Source organism: Nelumbo lutea, chromosome 2, assembly GCF_056320005.1.
Source record: "Nelumbo lutea isolate HS-2025 chromosome 2, American lotus-T2T, whole genome shotgun sequence".
Classification (NCBI taxonomy): domain Eukaryota; kingdom Viridiplantae; phylum Streptophyta; class Magnoliopsida; order Proteales; family Nelumbonaceae; genus Nelumbo; species Nelumbo lutea.
Window position 1 is genome coordinate 44,712,301 of NC_142685.1, and position 20,941 is coordinate 44,733,241.

General features: G+C 39.8%; 1 protein-coding gene across 2 annotated transcripts in view; it reads left to right on the plus strand.

Annotated features, from left to right (window-relative positions):
- Positions 1 to 20,941, plus strand: part of LOC148870273 (importin subunit alpha-9) — a 52,063-nt gene that overhangs the window by 12,988 nt on the left and 18,134 nt on the right. For both annotated transcript variants that reach the window (XR_016107468.1, XM_088971009.1), the window contains exons 6-8: positions 4,872 to 5,056; positions 13,443 to 13,522; positions 18,105 to 18,255. Coding sequence is in view for 1 of the 2 variants with exons in the window: in XM_088971009.1 (XP_088827135.1) it covers positions 4,872 to 5,056; positions 13,443 to 13,522; positions 18,105 to 18,255 (416 nt within the window). In the remaining variant the exon portion in view is untranslated. The remainder of the gene's footprint in view (positions 1 to 4,871; positions 5,057 to 13,442; positions 13,523 to 18,104; positions 18,256 to 20,941) is intronic.

Genomic DNA, 20,941 nt, shown 5'->3' on the forward strand with positions numbered 1-20,941 from the left:
CAGCCCCCCATTTTGTTGAGGAGTGTAGGTACATGAGGTTTGATGGATAATGCCATTTTGTTCCAAATATTCTTGAAAGGGTGTGGAAAAATACTCACAATCATTTTCAGAACGAAGAATTTTAATATGTACACCAATTTGATTGCGAATTTTAGCATAAAATTTCTGAAAGATAGAAAACAATTCACTATTTTATTTCATAAGGTAAAGCCATGTCATCCTTGAGTGATCATCAACAAAAATTACAAAGCACTTGTAGCCATTATAAGACACTACTCTGTTTGGACACCAAATGTTCGATTGGACTAAAGAAAAAGGACTCGATATATGACTATCAACTCTAGGACTAAAGGAGACACAATGATGTTTCGCAAACTGACACGACTCATAATTTAAATTAGAAAGACAACTCAACGACGAAATAAGTAACTGAAGAGCTCTAAGAGATGGATGACCAAGTCTGCAGTGACACTGATGGGGGGAGAGAGATGAATGAAGAGATGTTTCCGAACCACCTCCATCAAGATAATACAGTCCACCAACTTTGTGCCCTCCACCAATCTTCATCCCCATCTTGAGATCCTGAAACACACAAGAGGAAGGATAAAACGTTATTGGGCAATTAAGAGACTTAGTCAATTACTAACAGACATTAGGTTAAAGGGAAACTTGGGAACATATAAAATTGATGAGAGGGATAATGAGTCTGTGTCAACATTACCAACACCACATATGGTTGATGTAGAGCCATTGGCAAAAGTAACAAATTGAGAAGTGGAGGACGGAGAAATGGATGAAAACACACATGGAGTTCTAGTCATATGATCGGAAGCTCCAGAATCTATAATCCAACGGGAAGGTGTGGATGCCAGACAAGCTGTACCTGTGTGTGCAAGGGTAGCCACGTTCTATTGAGATGTACCTTGAATGAACTGCTCATACTCATCCCTTGAAACACTCACCATCTTCTTTTGGAAGTATCTGTAGATGTAGTGGGGATCTGATCAGTAACTTGAGATTCTTGTCTTGAGCTACCTTCATTTACAGATGCATGATTTTCCCAAGTCGAAGGTGGGCCATGTAGATCATAGCAAAAGTTGATAGCATGCCCCTCCATACCACAATGAGTATACCTTCTCTGAGTATTACCACATCCCCTACCACGGGCTCCCCCTGAGTCTCGTCCTCCAACATGACCACCACCACGATTATACATGCAACCACCACTACCACAACCATGCTAACCTCCTCTATCACCACGACCTCCCCCTCTCGTAACTGCAAATGCCAACCTATCTGACATAGTGGAAGTCTCCGTGGGTCCAACTGAAATCCTCTGAAGATTAGCAAACACATCCTCAAGACAGGGAAGAGAAGATCCACCTAGTATCTGTGCCCTTACGGGTTCATACTCAGACTTCAGCCTTACTAAAAATCTGGTCACATCCAACTGCTCTCTCTGTTGTTGTTGAATTTGACATCAGGTGTAAGAGGATAATAAACATTCAACTTATTTCGTAAATTTCTCATACTAGCATAATAGTCCTCAAGACTCGGATTCCCTTGTTACAGATTGAAGTACTCTTGGTACAGTTGGTAAACCCTAGTAGTGTTATCTTGTCCAAAATATAGTTTCCTTGCATGATCCCAGACTTCCTTGGCTGTATCTAAAAACATGAAGTTCACACTAATTTTGGACTCCATACTGTTCCATAGCCAAGTCATAATTTGAACATCCTCTTGGTCCCATTCATCAAATCCCGGATAACCAATTGGGGGTTTATCTTCCCTCACATGTTTCACTTTCTTTTTGGCTTTTAGGAAGACTTCAACAGACTTAGCCCAAGGGACATAATTCTCACCATTCAATTTTATAGAGGTCATCTGCACATTCAAATAATCAGAAGGCACCATCACACTTGATTTGTATTCACTGCTGTCTCCCATGACTGCACAAGAAAACAATGGGAAGCTGTACCACTAAATTGTTACTCTACTGCCCTAATAATTCACCACACTCCACACGAATGACTGAACACAACTAGGGTTCCTAGTACCAGGTTTCAGCAACAACACTCAACTATTCACCACTGTTTCAGCAACAATATTCACAACTGTTCACCACTTTTAGCAACGACACTACTGTTGCCATCTACTGTCAACACTTGAAACCCTCACAACACACCTCACGAATAGGATATTCAGTTCTGCAACATATAAAAAAAAACTTGATACATACCACAACTTAGTTCGAACATCATGTACCTGTCGAGTAGAGGGTACCAAGTCTGCACTGTCACCATCACAAAACCATCCCTTTTCGAATTGTGAGTAGAGGGTTTTCTACCAACCACACAAAACCACGACTGCACTCATTGGAGGCATGGAAACCCCCAAAAGGAGAAAACGACCAGTCTTTTTTTTCTGGAAAACTCTCTAGGTATCAATGAGAATTCTGCAAAACCCTAGAAAGGAATGCACAGAACAGAGAGAAAAGGAGACAACTGATCTAAACTGATTATCATGGCTCTGATACCATGATAAAACTCAGACTAGATGTTCGTATAAGTTCAGATCAGAAGAAAGAGAAGGAGAAGAGAGAAAGAAGGAGAAAAGGTCACAGTCGAACTAGAGGGAAAAATTCAAATCCCCCTAGTCGGCCCTTCTTTTATTTATACTCTTCTAAGGTATACAAGAATTACCATTGTACCCTCACTTAAGTGAGAGCCACATCAGCTGAACAATACATATATAACTAAACATAAAAGGACTATACTACCCTTGTACAGCCATAGGGGTACTCATAACCCGGTTGTAATTCACTGTATGTTCTTGTTTATTTTAATGAAATACTTCCTGTTATCTATAAAAAAGGAAATGGATTTCTAAGCATAGATAAAAGTGGCATTATACCCAATGCTACCCATCCTAACCATTGTTTTGAAGGCCATACTTGCCATCGATAACCTGATGCTGCAGGTAGTTTTATTCCTTAGGAAATTTCCTGAGAACTTTGCTTGGAGGTAAGTGTTTCTATCCTCATCATTTCTTACCTATCTCACCATCCTCATTCTCATTGCAAATGGTTTTCTAGTTGAAAGGGTGGTATTTCATAGTGTTTTCAAGTTTCTATTAAAAAAACCCTTATAATCTCTACAACTGGGGCTTTTTGTTGGCCTCTAGGAAAGCTTTTTGATCTTTTTGGGTGTAGGTGGACAGAACCAATGTAGGTTTGCAACCTCTTTGACCCTACAACTTTCAAGTGGCCAAAGAAAAGAGGTAGAATCTTGTGGAAGTGTGCAGGAGCTGTTATGGTGTGGACTGTTTAGGAGGAAAGGAATGCCAGAATTTTCAATGATAAGGAGAGAGATGAAACTGGGTTGTGGGAAAGTATATCAAATAGGGCCATAAGTTGGGCAAAGTCATTGGACCTGTTTTTGCCTTTCTCCTTTGATGACCTATGTAGGAATTGGTAGCAAATTGCCAAAAGCTCTGCTGTTAGAATTACGCCTTTGGTGGAGTGGAAACCTCCTGAAGGTGTTACTAAATTAAACTTTGATGGCAGCAGCCTAGGTAACGTAAGGCTGTCTGGAATTGGGGAGTTTTCAGAAATGCTATGGGCCAGATTAAATAGGGCCATAAGTTGGGCAAAGTCATTGGACCTGTTTTTGCCTTTCTCCTTTGATGACCTATGTAGGAATTGGTAGCAAATTGCCAAAAGCTCTGCTGTTAGAATTAAGCCTTTGGTGGAGTGGAAACCTCCTGAAGGTGTTATTAAATTAAATTTTGATGGCAGCAGCCTAGGTAACGTAAGGCTGTCTGAAATTGGGGGAGTTTTCAGAAATGCTAAGGGCAGATCATAGCTTTATATTCTGATCCTATTGGTGTGGGAGATTCAGTTAATGCAGAAGTCCAAGTCGTTCTAAAAGGAGCAGAAATTGAGAAGGAGCTGGCAATGGAACACTTAATCATTGAAGGTGACTCTAAACTGGTTATTGGGTGGTTAAAGGAGCTGGAATCAACTTTTTTGGGAAAGAAGATATCCAGATGGTTAACGGCCTGGTGGTACTATAGAGCGGCTTTGAGAAGGTTCAGATGCTTAACATCAAATATATCCAGTCGCAGTTCAATGGGAAAGAAGATCGGCAAATGAGTTGGCAGATTTTTTATCCAAACAAGGGGTGCATAGGAATCAACTTTTTTGGGATCATTCGTAAGCTTTATGTTATAGTTTAGGGGCTGCACCTCACGCTTCTTTGTGTGGATTTTGTAATATGTATTCTTTGTGTTTTTTATTAATAAAATTACTGATATCTATAAAAAAATCGCTATGACTGGGTCTTTGTACATTGATATACAATGTATACTAGTAGGTTAGAGAAACTTTGGAAGTTGATATGATCTCATAGATCCTTTCCCCTAATAACATGGTACAGTTCCTTTTCCATGCCACTAAGGGGCTGTTTGATAACAGCTGAAGTTGCTGAACTGAAAACATTGCTTTATCTTTTAGTGAATTATAGTATTAAATAATAAAATAATCAAGAGTATGGTAATCTACCGAACTTCAGCTTCAGCCATTAAGGAGCCCACAACCTCCTTAAAAACTTATTCACTAAAAGACAAGGCAATAAACTTTTCAGTTCAGCTACTTCATCTGTTATCAAATGGCTCCTGACTTTTTGAGAATCTTTCACCACTGTTTTCTAGAATTCCATTGACATAGGACTTCGGAGGAAATCCTGTACCATTAAATATATTTAATTCCCTTTTCATACCTTATCTGCAAGAATGATTTTGCTTTAGATTAACTAGATTATGTAGTAATATCTGTTTCTTTTTCTCTGATTATAAACTGCACTATTTTGTAGAGAAGAGCTCCATGCCTGTTGCTGAACAATGTGCATGGGCACTGGGAAATGTTGCTGGTGAAGGAGAGGAGCTAAGAAATATTTTGTTGGCGCAAGGAGCTTTACCACCCCTCGCAAGAATGATGCTGCCAAATAAGGGTTCAACTGTTAGAACAGCCGCTTGGGCCTTGTCAAACCTAATCAAGGTTATTTTCTTACTAACTGTTGGAACAATTGTTAGCCTTGTTTTTTATAACCTATGATATCTATGTATCTCTATATGGGTGCGATGTAATATTGGCCACCTCAGCTTTTTAGTGTAAGTTCCATGCATAATCTTGTCTGTTATGTCCTTGTTGTATCTGATATCATAGTTCATAACAGCCAAGAATCAGAACATGCACAAAACTGTACTCCTGTTAATAGTTTTATTTTAGAGGTATGGCTATTTGATGCAATCTACTTTTTAAAGATGTCATCTGTACAGGTTTTCATTGTGAATCTTTGAAGAAAAGACTTCCAGGTTTTAATCCAAATAAGGACTTCCCAAAGGCTATCAGAACTCTAGGTGATTTGCTGATTGGGCTGAAAAAGAAGAACGGAATAAGATAGGCCAAGCTGTAAATTTTAGGCCCTGTTCATAACCTTGTATCTTGGAAATAAACTGGGCAAACGGCTCTTTATATCTTGGTTCAAACCTGTTTCAATGTTAATTGCGAGTTCTATCACAAATACTTGAAGCAATAGCATGAATAATTTAAAAATCAAACATATTCTATTTTATTTAAAGTAACTAGAGACATGAATAAACAAATAAAGCTTTAAAATGAGTTTGTGGTTAACTAGGATTACTAGTCATTAATTGACTAGTCAGTTTAGTTGATGCTTAGCCGTTCTTGCCTTCTAGGTACTGCAGCATGAGTAATGGCCAACTAGTTAGTGTTGCAGTCTATCTGGCCCTAAATTAATTTATTAGTTGACCAGTCAATGACTAGTTGACACCGATAAAACTGTCTTTAAGAAGGTATTAAGCATTATGGCTCTCATGATCTATCAAATCCTCATAGAAAACCTAATCCCAGGAAAGACCATTAGGGGAATGCTAGGCACAGGGGTTTTATTTATTTAATTTTTTATAGTAAAGGTAAAATTCATTAAAAGAAAAAAAAGATTTGCATACAAGAGTAAGGTGATAAGAAATCACCTGAGAGAAGAAAGAACAAAAGCTAATACCCCTTGACAATAGACACACAATACATTCATCCCCAATCACAGATTAGAAAACCAGAACCTGCCATCAACAAACAAAAGACAACTGACTCCTCCCAACCCCTCTAGAACAGTTCCTCCTATAGCCACACCTTATGACACTGTCAAACTCTTATATGTTGGTTGGTGAATCAAGATGTAATTTCTTGGAGGGTTAGATCAATGGTAAGGCAGTCACAATCTCTAGGTGCTACCTTGAATACCTCATTCAACTGGATACCTAGAAGTGCTAATATGATGCTAGATGCCTTGGAAAAAGCAGGGGTATTAAGGGAACATCAAAAGTGGGGTTTTCCAGGGCTGGGTTGCAATCTGTAATCTGTAACAGTTTTTTATTTTGTATCCTTAATTTGTATTAGATCTCCATTCGTTTGGGAGCTACATTATATCTTTTGGCCTGCTGCTTCTTTTGGTAAGCAGTGTGGTAGTTTTCTATTATTGAAATTTACCTGTTACTTGTAAAAAAAAATCCTTTTCTTACTTTCTCTGGTTCCTTAAACAGTGACAGGAAGTAAATGGGTAGGTTTGAGAAGGTGGGTTTTATTAGAGTTAATCTCCAGCCAATTGAAATGAAGTTCTTCCATTCTGCCAATATCTTGGTAAATCTTTCAATAACTCCTTCTCAAAAGCCTACCAGCTATGCCCCTTTTCCTAAACAAGATATTGTCTTTAACCTCAAATGCTGACTCTATCACTCTATATCTTCCCTCTGTGATACCACATCCTTTGCTATTTGACCTTCAACCTTTACCCTATAGTAAGCATCATCACTATGAAAATTATCTTCAAGACTTTTGCCATCACCTTCAAAATCCTCAAAGTACAATGCTTCACCAGCAAAGTACAATTCATTGAATGAAGGAATAAGAGAAGGATAAGCTGCCAGTTTGGATGGACTGTTTAGCCCCTCTGTTTTGAGTAGCACAAAAAAAGAGGTAGGATTTTGTGGAGTTGTTCAAGGGCAGCAGTTTGTTGGACAGTGTGGGAAGAAGGAAACGCATGAATCTTCAAGGAGAAGGAGAGAAGCTTGGAGGTGCCAACTGATTGTATTACTCTTAAAGTTGCTCATTGGGTAAGAACCTCGAAACTTTTTTCAGACTTTGGAGTGGAGGATATTTTTTGGAATTGGGGGGCAGTTGTGAGCTCTTCCTCTAGGAAACGAAAACCTCTAGAGGTCTGGTCTCCCCCAGTGGTTAGTTGGAAGAAGCTGAACTTTGATGGTAGTAGTATGGGTAACCCAAGTCCCTCAGGTATTGGAGGGGTTATGTTAAGACCGCTGAAACAGAGCAATAGAAGACAGTTAGTCAGCTCTACAAGAGAAGGCCACGTTAGCACAACAGCTCAGCTAACTAATCGTCCACTTGCAGCAGTTTTAACATAAAGGAGTTAAAGAATGTAAGGAGCTTTGTAAAACAGTAGAAATAAAGTCATGAATCTTTTGGCATTATTTCTCTCTTGCTCTCTCTCTCTCTCTCTTTCTCCCTCTTCCTTACCATCGGATTCAGGAGGTTGGCTCCCTCGAAGAGCCCTGAGTTAGGTAGGTTCCTAATAAGTTGGTATCAGAGCCAGTGTGACCAACACAAGGACAACGTCAGTAGATGCCCGGGTAGATTAGATGGAAGTAGTGATCCATTGAATGTCCTCAGACCTCAAGGAAATGAAGGAAGGTTTCACCGCTCTCCTCAATTGGTTGGAGCAGATGTCAACGAACAACAACAGAGGAAGCTAAGAGGAGCATAGCAATGAAAGCAACTGTAGAACAGGGCCAACGACAACGAGAGCAACAAAAATTGACTTTCCCATCTTCTCAGAGCCGAGCGATATTTTGATTACCATGAGACACTTGGGCAAGACAAGGTGGCTCTAGCTTCGGCGCATCTTGAGGGGGAAGCTATCCTATGGTATCAATGGTACTGACGGGGGCACCCTCGCCAATCTTGGGCAGACTTCACCGATGCCATGACCATTTGTTTTGGATTGTTTGGGGTTCAAAGATCACGATGAGAATCTTGCAAAACTGCGACAGGTGGGATTGGTTAAAGATTACCAGATGGAGTTTGAAAAACTAGCCGTGCGAGTCCAAGGGTGGACGAAAAAGGCGCTAGTTGGAAGCTTCGTCGACGATTTGAAAGAAGAACTACGGCTGGAAATAAAGGCGATGCAGCCTACTTCGATCATAAATGCAGCAACACTAGCAAGATTGTATGAAGACAAGTTCGCTCGAGCAAGGAGGGTACATCAGCCATGGGGTTCGATAACCAGGACGACAACACCGGACAAGGAGGAAGGAATACTGGGTTCAGGCCTATCGGTTCCCATCAAACGGCTGACTTGGGCCGGAATGCAAGCCCGCAGAGACAAAGGACTCTGCTACAACTATGAAGAGAAATTCGGGCCGGGCCATCAGTGCAAGAAACAACAAGCATTTCTCCTTCAAACGAAGACCGAAGAGGAAGATAACTTCACCGGTTGTGGGGAATTTGACCCTGGATGGGAATTACAACCCAATGGGACACCTGAAATATCTCTACAAGCCCTTATGGGACTTGCGTCCCCGCAAACAATGAGTGTAGTTGGGTTAATCCAAAGGCGTCATGTGCCAATCCTTATAGATAGTGGCAGTTCCCTTAACTTCATAACTCAAGTCTTGGTGGATAAAATGGGGCTCCCAGTTCAACCAACAATGGCTTTTACGGTATATGTGGCCAGTGGTAATAGCCTATCTTGCAATAGTATATGCATGGGCTTACCACTAAAGGTTCAGGGTCACTAGTTTTCAGTGGACCTATAACCCCTTTATCTCAGTGGAGCGGACGTGGTGCTAGGCATTCAGTGGTTGAGACAGTTAGGCCCCGTGATTTGTGATTGGGCTTGTCTCACCATGGACTTCACATTGGGGAACTCTACAGCCCATCTACAAGGGAAAACATGCAAGGGTCCAAGGCCCATCAGTCTTGCAACATTAACAAAGCAAATGGGAGATCCGGATCAGCCCATATTCATGCACATGGACTCAAATTGGACCAGCCCATCCTTAGCTAACAACAACTCAAATGGGCCTGGAGACTACCAAAGCCGCCTACAACAACTCCTCTAGCAATATGGCAGCGTGTTCAAAGAACCCCAAGAGCATGACCATCGCATTCCTCTCATGCCAGGAGCCGCCCCAACCAATGCAAGACCTTACCGATACCATTATTTTCAAAATTTTGAAATCGAGAAGCAAGTTCAAGATATGCTTGAGAAAGGAATAATACAACCCAGCCACAACCCATTCTCCTCACCGTTATTATTAGTCAAAAAGAAGGATGGGATGTGGCGATTTTGTATTGATTATAGGGCCCTTTACAATATTACCATTAAGGACCAATTTCCAATACCGGTCATCGATGAATTGCTTGATGAGCTTAGTTGGGCTACCATATTCTCAAAATTAGATTTACGAGTTGGGTATCATCAAATAAGGGTACTTAGGGAGGATGTTCACAAAGGGATTTCAGGACACATGATGGCCACTACGAGTTCTTGGTCATGCCATTTGGGTTGACCAACACTCCAACAACATTTCAAGCCTTAATGAACGACATATTCCGGCCATATTTACGTAAGTTCATTCTTGTTTTCTTTGATGACATATTGGTCTATAACCCCAACTGGAAGGAACATTTGAATCATCTACAGGTCACCCTCGCAACACTTAAGGCCCATCAGTTGTTTGCTAAAGAGTCCAAGTGCTCCTTTGGACAAAACCAAGTATATTACTTGGGACATGTTGTAGAAAACAAAACTATTGCAGCAGACCCAGATAAAGTCTCCAGTATATTGGGCTGGCCGCAACCCAAAAATGTGAGAATTGAGGGCCTTCTTGGGCCTGACAGGGTATTATCCCCGCTTCATAAAAAACTATGGCCTAACAGCTGCCCCTTTGACCCAATTACTGAAACGAGATGGCTTTCACTGGTCAGCCCAGGCCCAACAAGCTTTTTAGCAGTTGAGACATACTGTTTCGACACCTCCAACATTAGCACTGCCTGATTTCACAAAAGACTTCATCATTGAACGTGATGCCTCCGGTCAAGGTGTTGGGGCTGTCCTCATGCAAGAAAGCCGACCACTAGCCTTTTTCAGCAAGGCCTTGACATCACAAAGGTGGACCAAATCAATTTATGAACGAGAATTAATAGCAGTGGTCTTAGCAGTACAGGGTTGGTGATCCTACTTGCTCAGTAGATGGTTCATAATTTGGACCGACCATCAAAGTTTGAAGTTCTTGTTAGAACAAGCAGTCCTATTACCGGAACAACAATGGTGGATATCCAAACTATTGGAGTATGACTACAAAATTGAGTACAAAGCAGGGGCTGCTAACCGGGTGGCTGACGCCCTCTCACGGCACCCACAATCATTTCAGCTACTAGTATCTTCCCCAACATCTCCACTCATGGATCAGCTTCGAAAAGAAGCCCACTCCCATCTGGAGTTACAGCAATTGAAGGCCCAAGTATTGGCAAATCCATCACAGCATCCCGGGTATACTGTCACGGATGACCTACTCTTCTTCAAAGGACTGCTGGAAATCCCAGCAGATTCTGCACATCTCAGGACGCTCCCTGAATTATTCCATGCCTCGCCCACAGGTGGTCACTCTGGTATCCTATGAACACAAAAACACATCGCCACACAATTCCATTGGAAAGGCACGTACCTCCATCCAGAACTTCATAGCCGAGTGTGCAGTATGCCAACAAAATAAGTCAGCTACTACAACACCAGGAGGCCTCTTGCAACCACTCCCAATCCCAACCCAAGTCTGGGATGATATATCAATGGATTTAACCACTTTCCATAGCGCTGCCGGGATGACGCTCTTCTGGGAAGAGTCATCCCAGAAGCACTAGTTGTTTGGTCTAAACTCCCAGAAGAGGATGAAACCTAGGAATCTTACTTGGATCTGCAATCAAATTTTCCCACATTAGACCTTGAGGGCAAGGTCTCTCTAAAGGAGGGAGTGATGATTAAGACTGCTGAAACAGAGCAACAGAAGACAGTTAGTCAGCTCTACAAGAGAAGGCCACATCAGCACAACAGCTCAGCTTTCTAACCGCCCACTTGCAGCAGTTTTAACAGAAAGGAATTAAAGAATGTAAGGAGCTCTGTAAAACAGTATAAATAGTCAGACACGGGAAATAAAGGCATGAATCTTTCAGCATTATTTCTCTCTCTCTTCTCTCTCTCTCTCTCTCTTTCTCCCTCTTCCCTACCATCGAATTCAGGAGGTTGGCTCCCTCGAAGATTCCTGAGTTAGGCAGGTTCCTAACAGGTTATTAGGGCTGAAGGAGGCAACAGTGCAACATTAGTGTCTTATTTTCAGGCCCAATTGAACAAAGGTGATTCCGTTAAAGCAGAACTCTGGCAGCAGTTTATGGGGTAGAGAAGGCTAAAGAACTAGGAATTGCTAGATTGATTACCAAAGGGGATTTGAAGGTTGTTGTGGGATGGCTGAAAAAAGGATAGGGGGCGACTTGACAGTTAAGGAATGATTACCATAGATTTTTGTGGCTGTCAAAAGGACCGAACATCCAAGTTTGTTGGGTTAGAAGGTCTACAAACAACTTTGGTAGGCAACTTAGCCAAGCAAGGCGTTCAAAGACAGTTTATGTATTGGGCTCAATTGTAATATGGATCGGGGGGCTTGCCTAGTATTGGACATGATTATTGTTCACAACTCTTCCTTTAATTTAATAAATATATCCTTTGTGATTACTGATCAAATAAAAAAAGACAAGGATAAGCTGCTTTGGTGAGGATCCTCATGACCGATGATTGATTCCACGAATGACAAACCACTATTATGATCAATGCTTGCAAACCATCCATGTGCGTCATCTCTAGCATGGAATGTCTGAACTTAAAATGCCTAATGGAATTTGTGTTACATAAATCTGCAGGAAACTTGTTGGAGTAACCTTAAAGGATCCCATCTACTTGTTCTCAATTCTGGCCAGCACACTTGGGAGTTCTCTTATTCCAAAATATTACCAGCTTCTGCTCTACTTGACAACATGGATAAAAGGTCCCTGAACTGGCTTTATAGTGTTCCATTCCTCTGCCGCCCAATTCCCTACCACTTTTTAATCTGTTTAGATCTCACAAATTGTCCTACCAAGCAAGCTTCTAAAAGCTTCAATCTCTGTTGCAACTTGCCAACATCCAAGATGATAACTTGGCACAGTGCTGCTTTCAGCGAAAGGAGCACTGTGAAATTTGTACCTAACTTCCCACCCTTTTTGTTTGAACCGTTTTTCTATTAATTCCTTTTCATTACCTAGTGCCACAAGCTCTTCTGCTGTTTTTTCTTTTCTTTTTTTCAAACATGACAAAAGTGAAAGTTGTTGCCTTGCAGAAGTATGATTTCTTCATGCCTCAGGAGTTTATATTTGGGAGATTAGGTAAAATGGTCATGGGTTGAAAATTCTACTGCTCCTATGGGTTGCTTGATAATGGGTGAAGTGGCTGAACTGAATGACTTATTTCTTTGGTTTTTATTGCCACAAACTCTTCTGCTATTTTCCCTTTTTTTCCAACCATGACAAAAGTGATAGTTGTTGCCTTGCAGAAGTATGATTTCTTCATGCCTCAGGTGTTTATATTTGGGAGATTAGGTAAAATGGTCGTGGGTTGAAAGTTCTACTTCTCCTAGGGGTTGCTTGATAATGGATGAAGTGGCTGAACTGAATGACTTATTGCTTTGGGTTTTAGTGAATGTCAGTAAGTAGATTGTGAGCTTCTTAGTGACTCAAGCTGATATCAAATGCCATTAGTAGTGAATACCCAATTTTGTTATGATCTACCTTTCTATGATTCATAAGTGTGTACACATTGTTTTCGCCCTAAATTCTCCTTCTGCATGTAATGTGCATATGAAAAAATCCAGTTAAAAGTGCATGCCAGGTGTAATTCTCCATATTTGTCCTTCTGTTTTCTTATTCATGCTTGCTGTTTTCTGGGGCTTCTTCTCAAGCATAAAAATTGTGGAGATCATGTTTCTTGTGTGCTAGTATAGAAGGAATTAGGATCATTCAAAATGCTCCGTTCCTCCATATTTGATAGTAAGAAGTGACAATAATTATACCAATAAAAAAAGAAGTGGCGATAATTATAAACTCTTTCCCAGAATCTTTTAATCTTTTTAGCATTCTACTTCATTGTATTACTCTTTTGCACAGATAATCTATTCCTTTCTCCTTGCATGTTTTTAGATTGGCATTTCTATTAGGACATAAAATCTAGTTTTTCTGAGTACTTCAACATCATCCTTTTTAGGGACCTGATCCTAGAGCTGCGACAGAACTCATAAGAATTGACGGGGTAATTGAAGCAATTGTTCGACACTTGAGGAGAGCGTAAGTACAAGCCAGTTTTGGTACTTCCATATGAATGTATATGAATTTTGGTTACTTGAGTTAGAAAAAGTAAAAACCCATACATATTTTGTGGACAAGTTTAACATAGAAGGAATCTATGATTTGTAGGACACTTCTTATAGATTTTTGGCATGTTGGGTTCTTAACACAAAACCTATGTCAAGAACCCATACAGTTAGACAAACCTGGATGTGCCTACTTTATGTACTTCTAGAATGTACACAATGGCACACTTTACATTTTATTTGGTCTTTCCTCTCTTCTTTTATGTACACAATGTCTAGAATGTACACAATGCAACCTAGTTAGCTATTCAGAAACCTTAACCTTCTTTTCCCTTCACATATTTCTTTATCTTAATCAATAAATTTTCTTCTTTATTTATTATTATAAAAAAGTATGTAGTAATCAGGTAAAAAACAAGCTAGTCATGGTGGCCATGCCCCGATAGAATAACTACTTCATGTTCTAGTTAGTTTTTCCTTCATATGGTAAAACACAAAGTGCACAAGTTTATACATACCAATACCTAATTTCCTAATTCCATATGTGAATATTTGTACTTGTTATCCATTTCCATGTTTCTAGATTCTTGGGGCTTGCTGTGTCTGGGATCCCTTGTTTGTGTCCAAGATCATAAGAATGAATTAATACACTACAATTGAAGATTATTTTGAAGTTGCATCTTGGAGTCCCAAAAGACTGAAGGGAGAGATATGGTATTTGAAATTATGTTTCAAAGAGGAAATAAGGTGGATGGTTGAATTCAAAGCCAGGAAGAGTATCCCTTTCTTTGTTTTGTTTGGTATTGGACCGAGATTACTTAAAAATTGGACAACACCATTTCAGCTGTACCTGGTGAATTGTGAATGGTGATCAGTACAAACACCTAGACGATGGGGGGGGGGGAGAGATTTAAAAAAAAAATGTTTGGGAATCTTTGGTGGAAGAGGAGACACAACCTCAGTTTGCAACATTTCCCTGGATTGAATTCAGTAGCTGTATGACCTGAAGCTTGTTCGGGACTCTGAGAATTGGACCAGTCAAAGTGAATCATCTGGATCAGTATAATCACTGAAAATAGAAGATAAAATCCAGTTCTTTGATACCTGCTCAAGGGTGAGTATATTCTCTCTCTGTTTTGCTGCATTTTGCTGAATTAATGTGGGAATATTAGAATTCAAGCAGGTCTGAAACAGTAAAAAAATGTTATTCTGGCACTCAAATTCAATCGTCCAATCTAAAACTTAAGTTTTGTGTGAATTCCATATCTGAAACCTTGTGCATACCTTGTCTTTGCTCTGCATGGGTAATATAGTCTTGGACGAACTAACAGTATTACCTGCTTCCCAGCTGAGTTGACAACCTGTGAGGTTTTTCAAACATTTTTCTTTAAAAAAGTAAAGTAATTCGTTAAAAAAAAGGATATTGTGACTACAGATAGCTCCTATAAAACCAGGTGCTATAAAAAAAAGAACATCATTCCTAAGAGTTTTAGAACATTGGTTTGATGACAAGAAGATCCGTGCCACTTCTCGGCCCATTCCTCCTATAGTTAGTGCTTTCTATTGGGAAATATTCCATGGTTCCATCAACACTTGCGGCTTGCTTCAGAGAAAAAAAACCAAAGTGGTGCTTGTCCCCAAACTGGTGCTCCTTATGTAAGCTGAACAGTGAGACTACTCTTCACCTCTTTATCTCCTGCCCTTTTGCTAACTCTATTTGGGAGTGGTTTTCCTCTCTGTTTGGTTGCAGGTGGAATCCTCCTGCTAATCTGGAAGATCTTTTTAGCTCCAATATTTTCCGGTGCTCTAAAAGGAGAGGAAAAGTGATGGGTAAGTGCACTAGAGCAGCAGTGGTCTGGACAATCTGGGAGGAAAGAAATCTGAGGATATTTGATGACAAGGAAAAGGTAGAGATGCTGTGATTGAAGCGATAAGGGTGGCACATTGGGTGAAAACTTTGAAAATATTTGCAGATTTTTGGACAGAAGATTTCTTTAGATCACGGGGAACAATTGCAAATATGGCTTCTAGAAGACTTATTGTAACTGAATTTTGGTCCCCTCCAGATGTTGGGTGGAAGAAACTAAACTTTGATGGGAGCTGTTTGGGAAACCCTGGCACATCGGGCATTGGTGGGGTAATAAGGGAGGAGAATGGAAATATCATTGCCATGTTCTCAGGCCCTACCCAGCATGGTGGTGTGGTGAATTCAGAATTGAAGGCAACAGTGTTTGGTGTTGAGAAAGATAAAGAGTTGGGGATTAACAGGTTGGTTATTGAAGGGGACTCAAAAGTCGTTGTAAACTGGCTGAAAGAGGAGGGAGCAATCTGGAGATTAAGAAATGAGTTCAGGTGCTTTAAGCAGACTTCTAAAGATATGGAAATTCACTATTTATCAAAAAAAAAAAAGATGGGGAAATTCACATAAGATGGATTAGGAGGTCAGCCAATGGCATAGCTGATGGTCTAGCTAAGCAAGTAGTCCAAAGGCAATCTATGTTCTGTGCTATGTTGTAGCTAGTGGGATACCTTTGGGTCCTTTTGGGGCTTGTTTGTAACTAATGAATTTCTTTGTTGGGTTAAGCTTGGGTATGTATTGTAATTAGTGGGGTTTAGGTGGACTTTATGTCTACCCTCAACTTCTTGTTGTACACTTTCTGATAATCTAATGAATCTTTTTGTGTTTCTGATAAAAAAAAAAAAAAAAAGATCCGACCCACTTGAAAAGGTTTAGCTAAAATAGACATGTGGATATGAAAACAAGAGTCTTGTACTTGCATAGTTCAGAGTTCTTGAGAATGCCATCCTTGGAATCAGCTGGAATATGATCCAGCAAGGTACATTGATATTCTAACATGTCCTTAGGTACATCATTATTTGTAAAATGACCATAACGAACAGTGTCCTTGTCTGCACCAAACTTGGTTCTTAATGGTGAGAATGCTACTAAAATTTCTATGGTTATAGGATGAAGTTTTAGTGAAATTCCATTTGCTAAGAGTCCTTTATAATTTCATAAACTAGCTATTTCTTATTGACGATGACAGAACCTAGCTGTTGTATGGACTGCCATCTTAATCTAACATTTGCTAAAAATCCTTTTTATTCTAGGGAACATTTAATACTAAAAGTTCATTTCAGAATTTCTTTATTGTCAGAAATAATGGCAGCCCTCACAGGTCTTTGTTGTGCTAAAATGTTAGGAATTTCCTCCCTAGATATTGAAGGTGATTCATCCAATACTGTAAGATGGCTTAAGGAAAAAGACAGTGGGCCTTGGAGTTTGGCTCATCTCTTGGCATAGAGATATTTTGGACTCAATGCAGGTTAAGTTGAACTGGATTTCCAGGGAATTTAACACTGTAGGAGATGGGTTAGTTAAACCTGGTGCTCATAGAGAATGTTTATTTAGTGATAGGGCTCTACCTTTGTAATCCTTTCTCTATTTTGCTTTGGTGTACATTTTCTCTTGTACCTCCTTTTTTTAATATAATCTTAGTCACTTTTTGCTTAAAAAAAAAAAGACTTCTTGTCAAAGATGATAAATCATAGCTCCTACATGGATTATCATTTTGAAGTTGTCATATTGTTTTAGAAATTCTAATTGTTTCTTCTTCCCTTCTCCCCCCTCTCCCCTCTGTATAGTCCTTGTGGACATACCAGGCTTCGATGTCTCTCCCAGTTAAGTTCATGTTTGGCTTAAATTATGCATAATTGTCCAGTATATTAAGTCTTGGCCATTTCAGTGGCCTGGAAAGTTGAAACGTCTCCTTCATGATTTTTGCCCTTGCTTATGGTATTCTTTTAGTTCTTGGGACGTCAGGTGCTTTTTTTTTCACTTTCCTGTAAGTACTATTTTGACTTCTTCCTTTTGTACTGGTATTTTCTCAAGTTCTTCTTCATTGCAATTGCAACTGCAAATTTTATTTTGTTATATTTCACTTTATTCTTCTTTTTTTAAATGGTATAGAATTTGTAATATGAGCATGTATATCTGCACCCATGTATGCTAAGGCTTGCCAAACAAGAATATTGTATTAGTTTGCAGTTACAACCAGAATATCATAATAAAGTGAAAAAAGCGTAGGGGACTTGCCCAAATTCTCTTTTGCACTGTCATCCATGATCTTAGAGTACATGTGGCTATTCTTATCACCATCACTATTGGACTATTCTTGTTTTCAAATATATATGAATTCCTTTCTCACCATATCAGCCAAAAGACAGCAAAAAAGAATCACATAGACCAGAAAGCTTTGTCTGTCTTGCTCGAACACTTGAGCTGCCAGCAGTGAAAGAAGGCTTATATACTCTATAGTGTCCAGAAAGAACCATCCTGTTCTAAAGATTCCCATGATATCTGACCAAATCTGAGAGGTAAGTCAACAATGTATGACCCTTATTGACTGTTCTATGGGAGAACCTAGAGGCTCTATATTTGCATAGAATGTGGTGTATATGTTAATTTTTTTTTCAAGTGCACATTGATGCTAGCCTATTATACTTGTTTTGAGATTCAAGGTATTAAATATGATCTGGTTATTGGTTCAATTCAGGGATGAGCAGTTGGCCACTGAAATAGCATGGGTAGTTGTGTATCTTTCGGCTCTTTCAAATGTTGCAACTGGTATGCTGGTAAAGAGTGATCTTATTCAACTTCTTGTTGGAAGACTGGCAACATCAGGCAGCTTACAGTTGCTTATTCCGGTAATAGAAAAATACAAGAAAACATTCTTGTGATAAAAATATGATCACTTGTTGGTGAAAGGTCAATATTATGTATTATACTATTATGTGCTTGCTATGCTGGTTAAGATATTCATTTTGAAATCTATTGTTTCATTTGTGCATTGAATAATGATCTATTAGTGTAGGACCGACCATGGCCTTCTGAAATATAAATAATGGTGCAAAGAGTTTGCAAAAGGAACTAAGAGGGCATGAAGCTGTAAAATGTGGATTAGAAAATCTGGTTACTGGCCAGAGGTGGATGTCTTGAGCAGAATGATAGTTAAGACTGATGCACAGGGTCTAATTAGGGGGTGGAGGGTAGGTAGAAATCAAATTGTGGTCTCCCATCTTCAATTTGCAGATGATATAATCTTGTTTCGATGAGAAGATTGAGGGTAATGATTCAGAGATGGTGAGAAATTTGAAGGTGTTGATTGAAAATTTTGAGGTTGCCTTGATTGATGGTCAATTGGAGTAAAAGTGGACTTGCAGGAATTAATATGGAAGAAGGGGAAATCCTTAGGTTTGCTGAACTGCTGGGCTATGAGGTTAAGAGTTGGCTTATGGTCTACCTAGGTTTTCTCCACCGGGAGGAAACCCTAGGTCTGATGGTTTCTATAAGTTGGTGGTGGAGAGTTTGCCAAAAAATGCTAGCCTTTTGAAGGAGTTATTTCTATTTAGGAGGAAGAATCACTTTGATCAAAGAACAGTGGCAAAAAAAAAAAAAAAAGATAGGGAACATTGTCCTTAGAAACACTGCACTACTTGGTAAATGATTGTGGAGATTCCCCTTTGAAGGAGATAGATTGTGGCACAAGGTAATTGAATGAAAGCATTCATGGGGTGGAAGGTTACAACTGAGATGCTAACTCTGCCCCCCATTCTTCCTCAGTTTCTCCTTTAAAAAGCAATTCATGAGGTATAACCTTTTTTTCTCAACTCCAACCATTTTGATATGGGGAAGGGTGATAAAATCTGGTTCTGGGAAGACCTCTAGTTAGGGGAAACACAACTCTAAGCTCAATTTCCTAAGCTTTATGCACTCTCAAATTTTAAAGGTGAAACTGTCTAGAATGGGAACACCTCCTCATGGGATTAATTGGGACCTAGGCTTCAGAAGATGCCTAAGGGAAAATGATTGTGCTTCCCTTATTCACTTGGTACTTTGGAAGCATTTTTTTGGACCTAAACCTTGAGGATTCTAGAATTTGGTCAGCTCTCCTGATGGCCTCTTCACTTGCTCTTCGTTCTTCAAAAACCTCTCCCTGCTTAATTCTTTAGGGGTGGACCTCCCGGTGAAAACGATTTGGAGTAATCCCATTCCACCTAGAATTCAAGCTTTCTGCTAGGAAATTTTCCTTGGAAAAATCAATATTTGTGATATGTTGCAGAGAAGAAGGCCTTATTCTTGCCTTTCTCCTCATATGTGCTTTTTATGTATGGATAGTGGTGAGACCCTCTCCCATTTATTAATCTCTTGTTCTCTTTTTGGTCACAGGTAGGATCCCCCTCAAGATGTGGTGGGTATCTTCAATCCTAACATTTTAAGGAAACCAAAGAAAAGGAGGATACTTTGGAGGGCTTCAAGGGCAGCAGTTGTTTGGGAAGAGAGGAAGGCAAGAATCTTCAATGGAAAGAGCTGAACTTTGGAGGAGGTAGTAGACACTAGACAACATGAAAATAAAGGTTGCACATTGGGTAAAAACCTTGGACAGCTTTCAGATCTTCTCTGTCAATGACATTTTAAGAGCCTTGATCGAGGTAGCGCAGTCCTCTAAGGAAAAAGAAAGAATAAGGATGGATTGGAAACCTCCAGTAGGTAACAAAGTAATACTGAACTTTGATAGAAGTTCCTTTGGAGATCCGGGTATGGCAGGAATCGGAGGTGTAATCAGAAACTCTGAAAGTAGAATAGTGGTGTTATTTTCAGGGCCAATCGGAATGGGAACTCCTTGAAGGCTGAACTGATGGCCATGCTAAGGTATTTGGTTAGCAAAATAATTGGGTTATGGACAGGTAGAGGTGGAAGGGGATTCAAAGCTAATTATCTCATGGGCAAATTGTAACAGGCATTCCCCATGGACTCTTAGACATTCTTTTAGGGAAGTGGAAAGTATTGCAAAGGAATTAAACGTTGAATTCAAGTGGGTCAGAAGGAGTGCAAATGGGATGGCTGATTCCCTTGCTAAACAAGGGATTATGAGTCAGCAATTGTTTTGGGCTTCTATGTATATTTGAGCTGAAGTTATTAGATGATGAACCTGTGAAACGATGGAGAAGATGAGAACTAGAAATTAAGAAAACAGAAGAGATCAAAGGAATGGGTATTGAGGTCTGAACAAATATACAAGGAAAACTCATTTTACAAACTCAACAACAGAATGGTTTTAGGACCGGCTAAAACCACCTAGGCTTGGGCTTCCAAGTTGGTTATGCCTTCTCCATCTAAGGCAAAACAATCAGGTCTTGGGCCTAGGATCTCATCAACAACAGAATTAACAAGCTTCAAAAGGAAGGAGATGATAGTGAAAGATTTGATGATCTTTCCTTTACAGAAGTATATCTCATCAATAGGATTCCTTCACGGGTTCTTGACATGAAACATCCATTTACTCTCTTATATCCTGATAAAGAGTTATTTACCGTTCCCCTTAAAACCTTT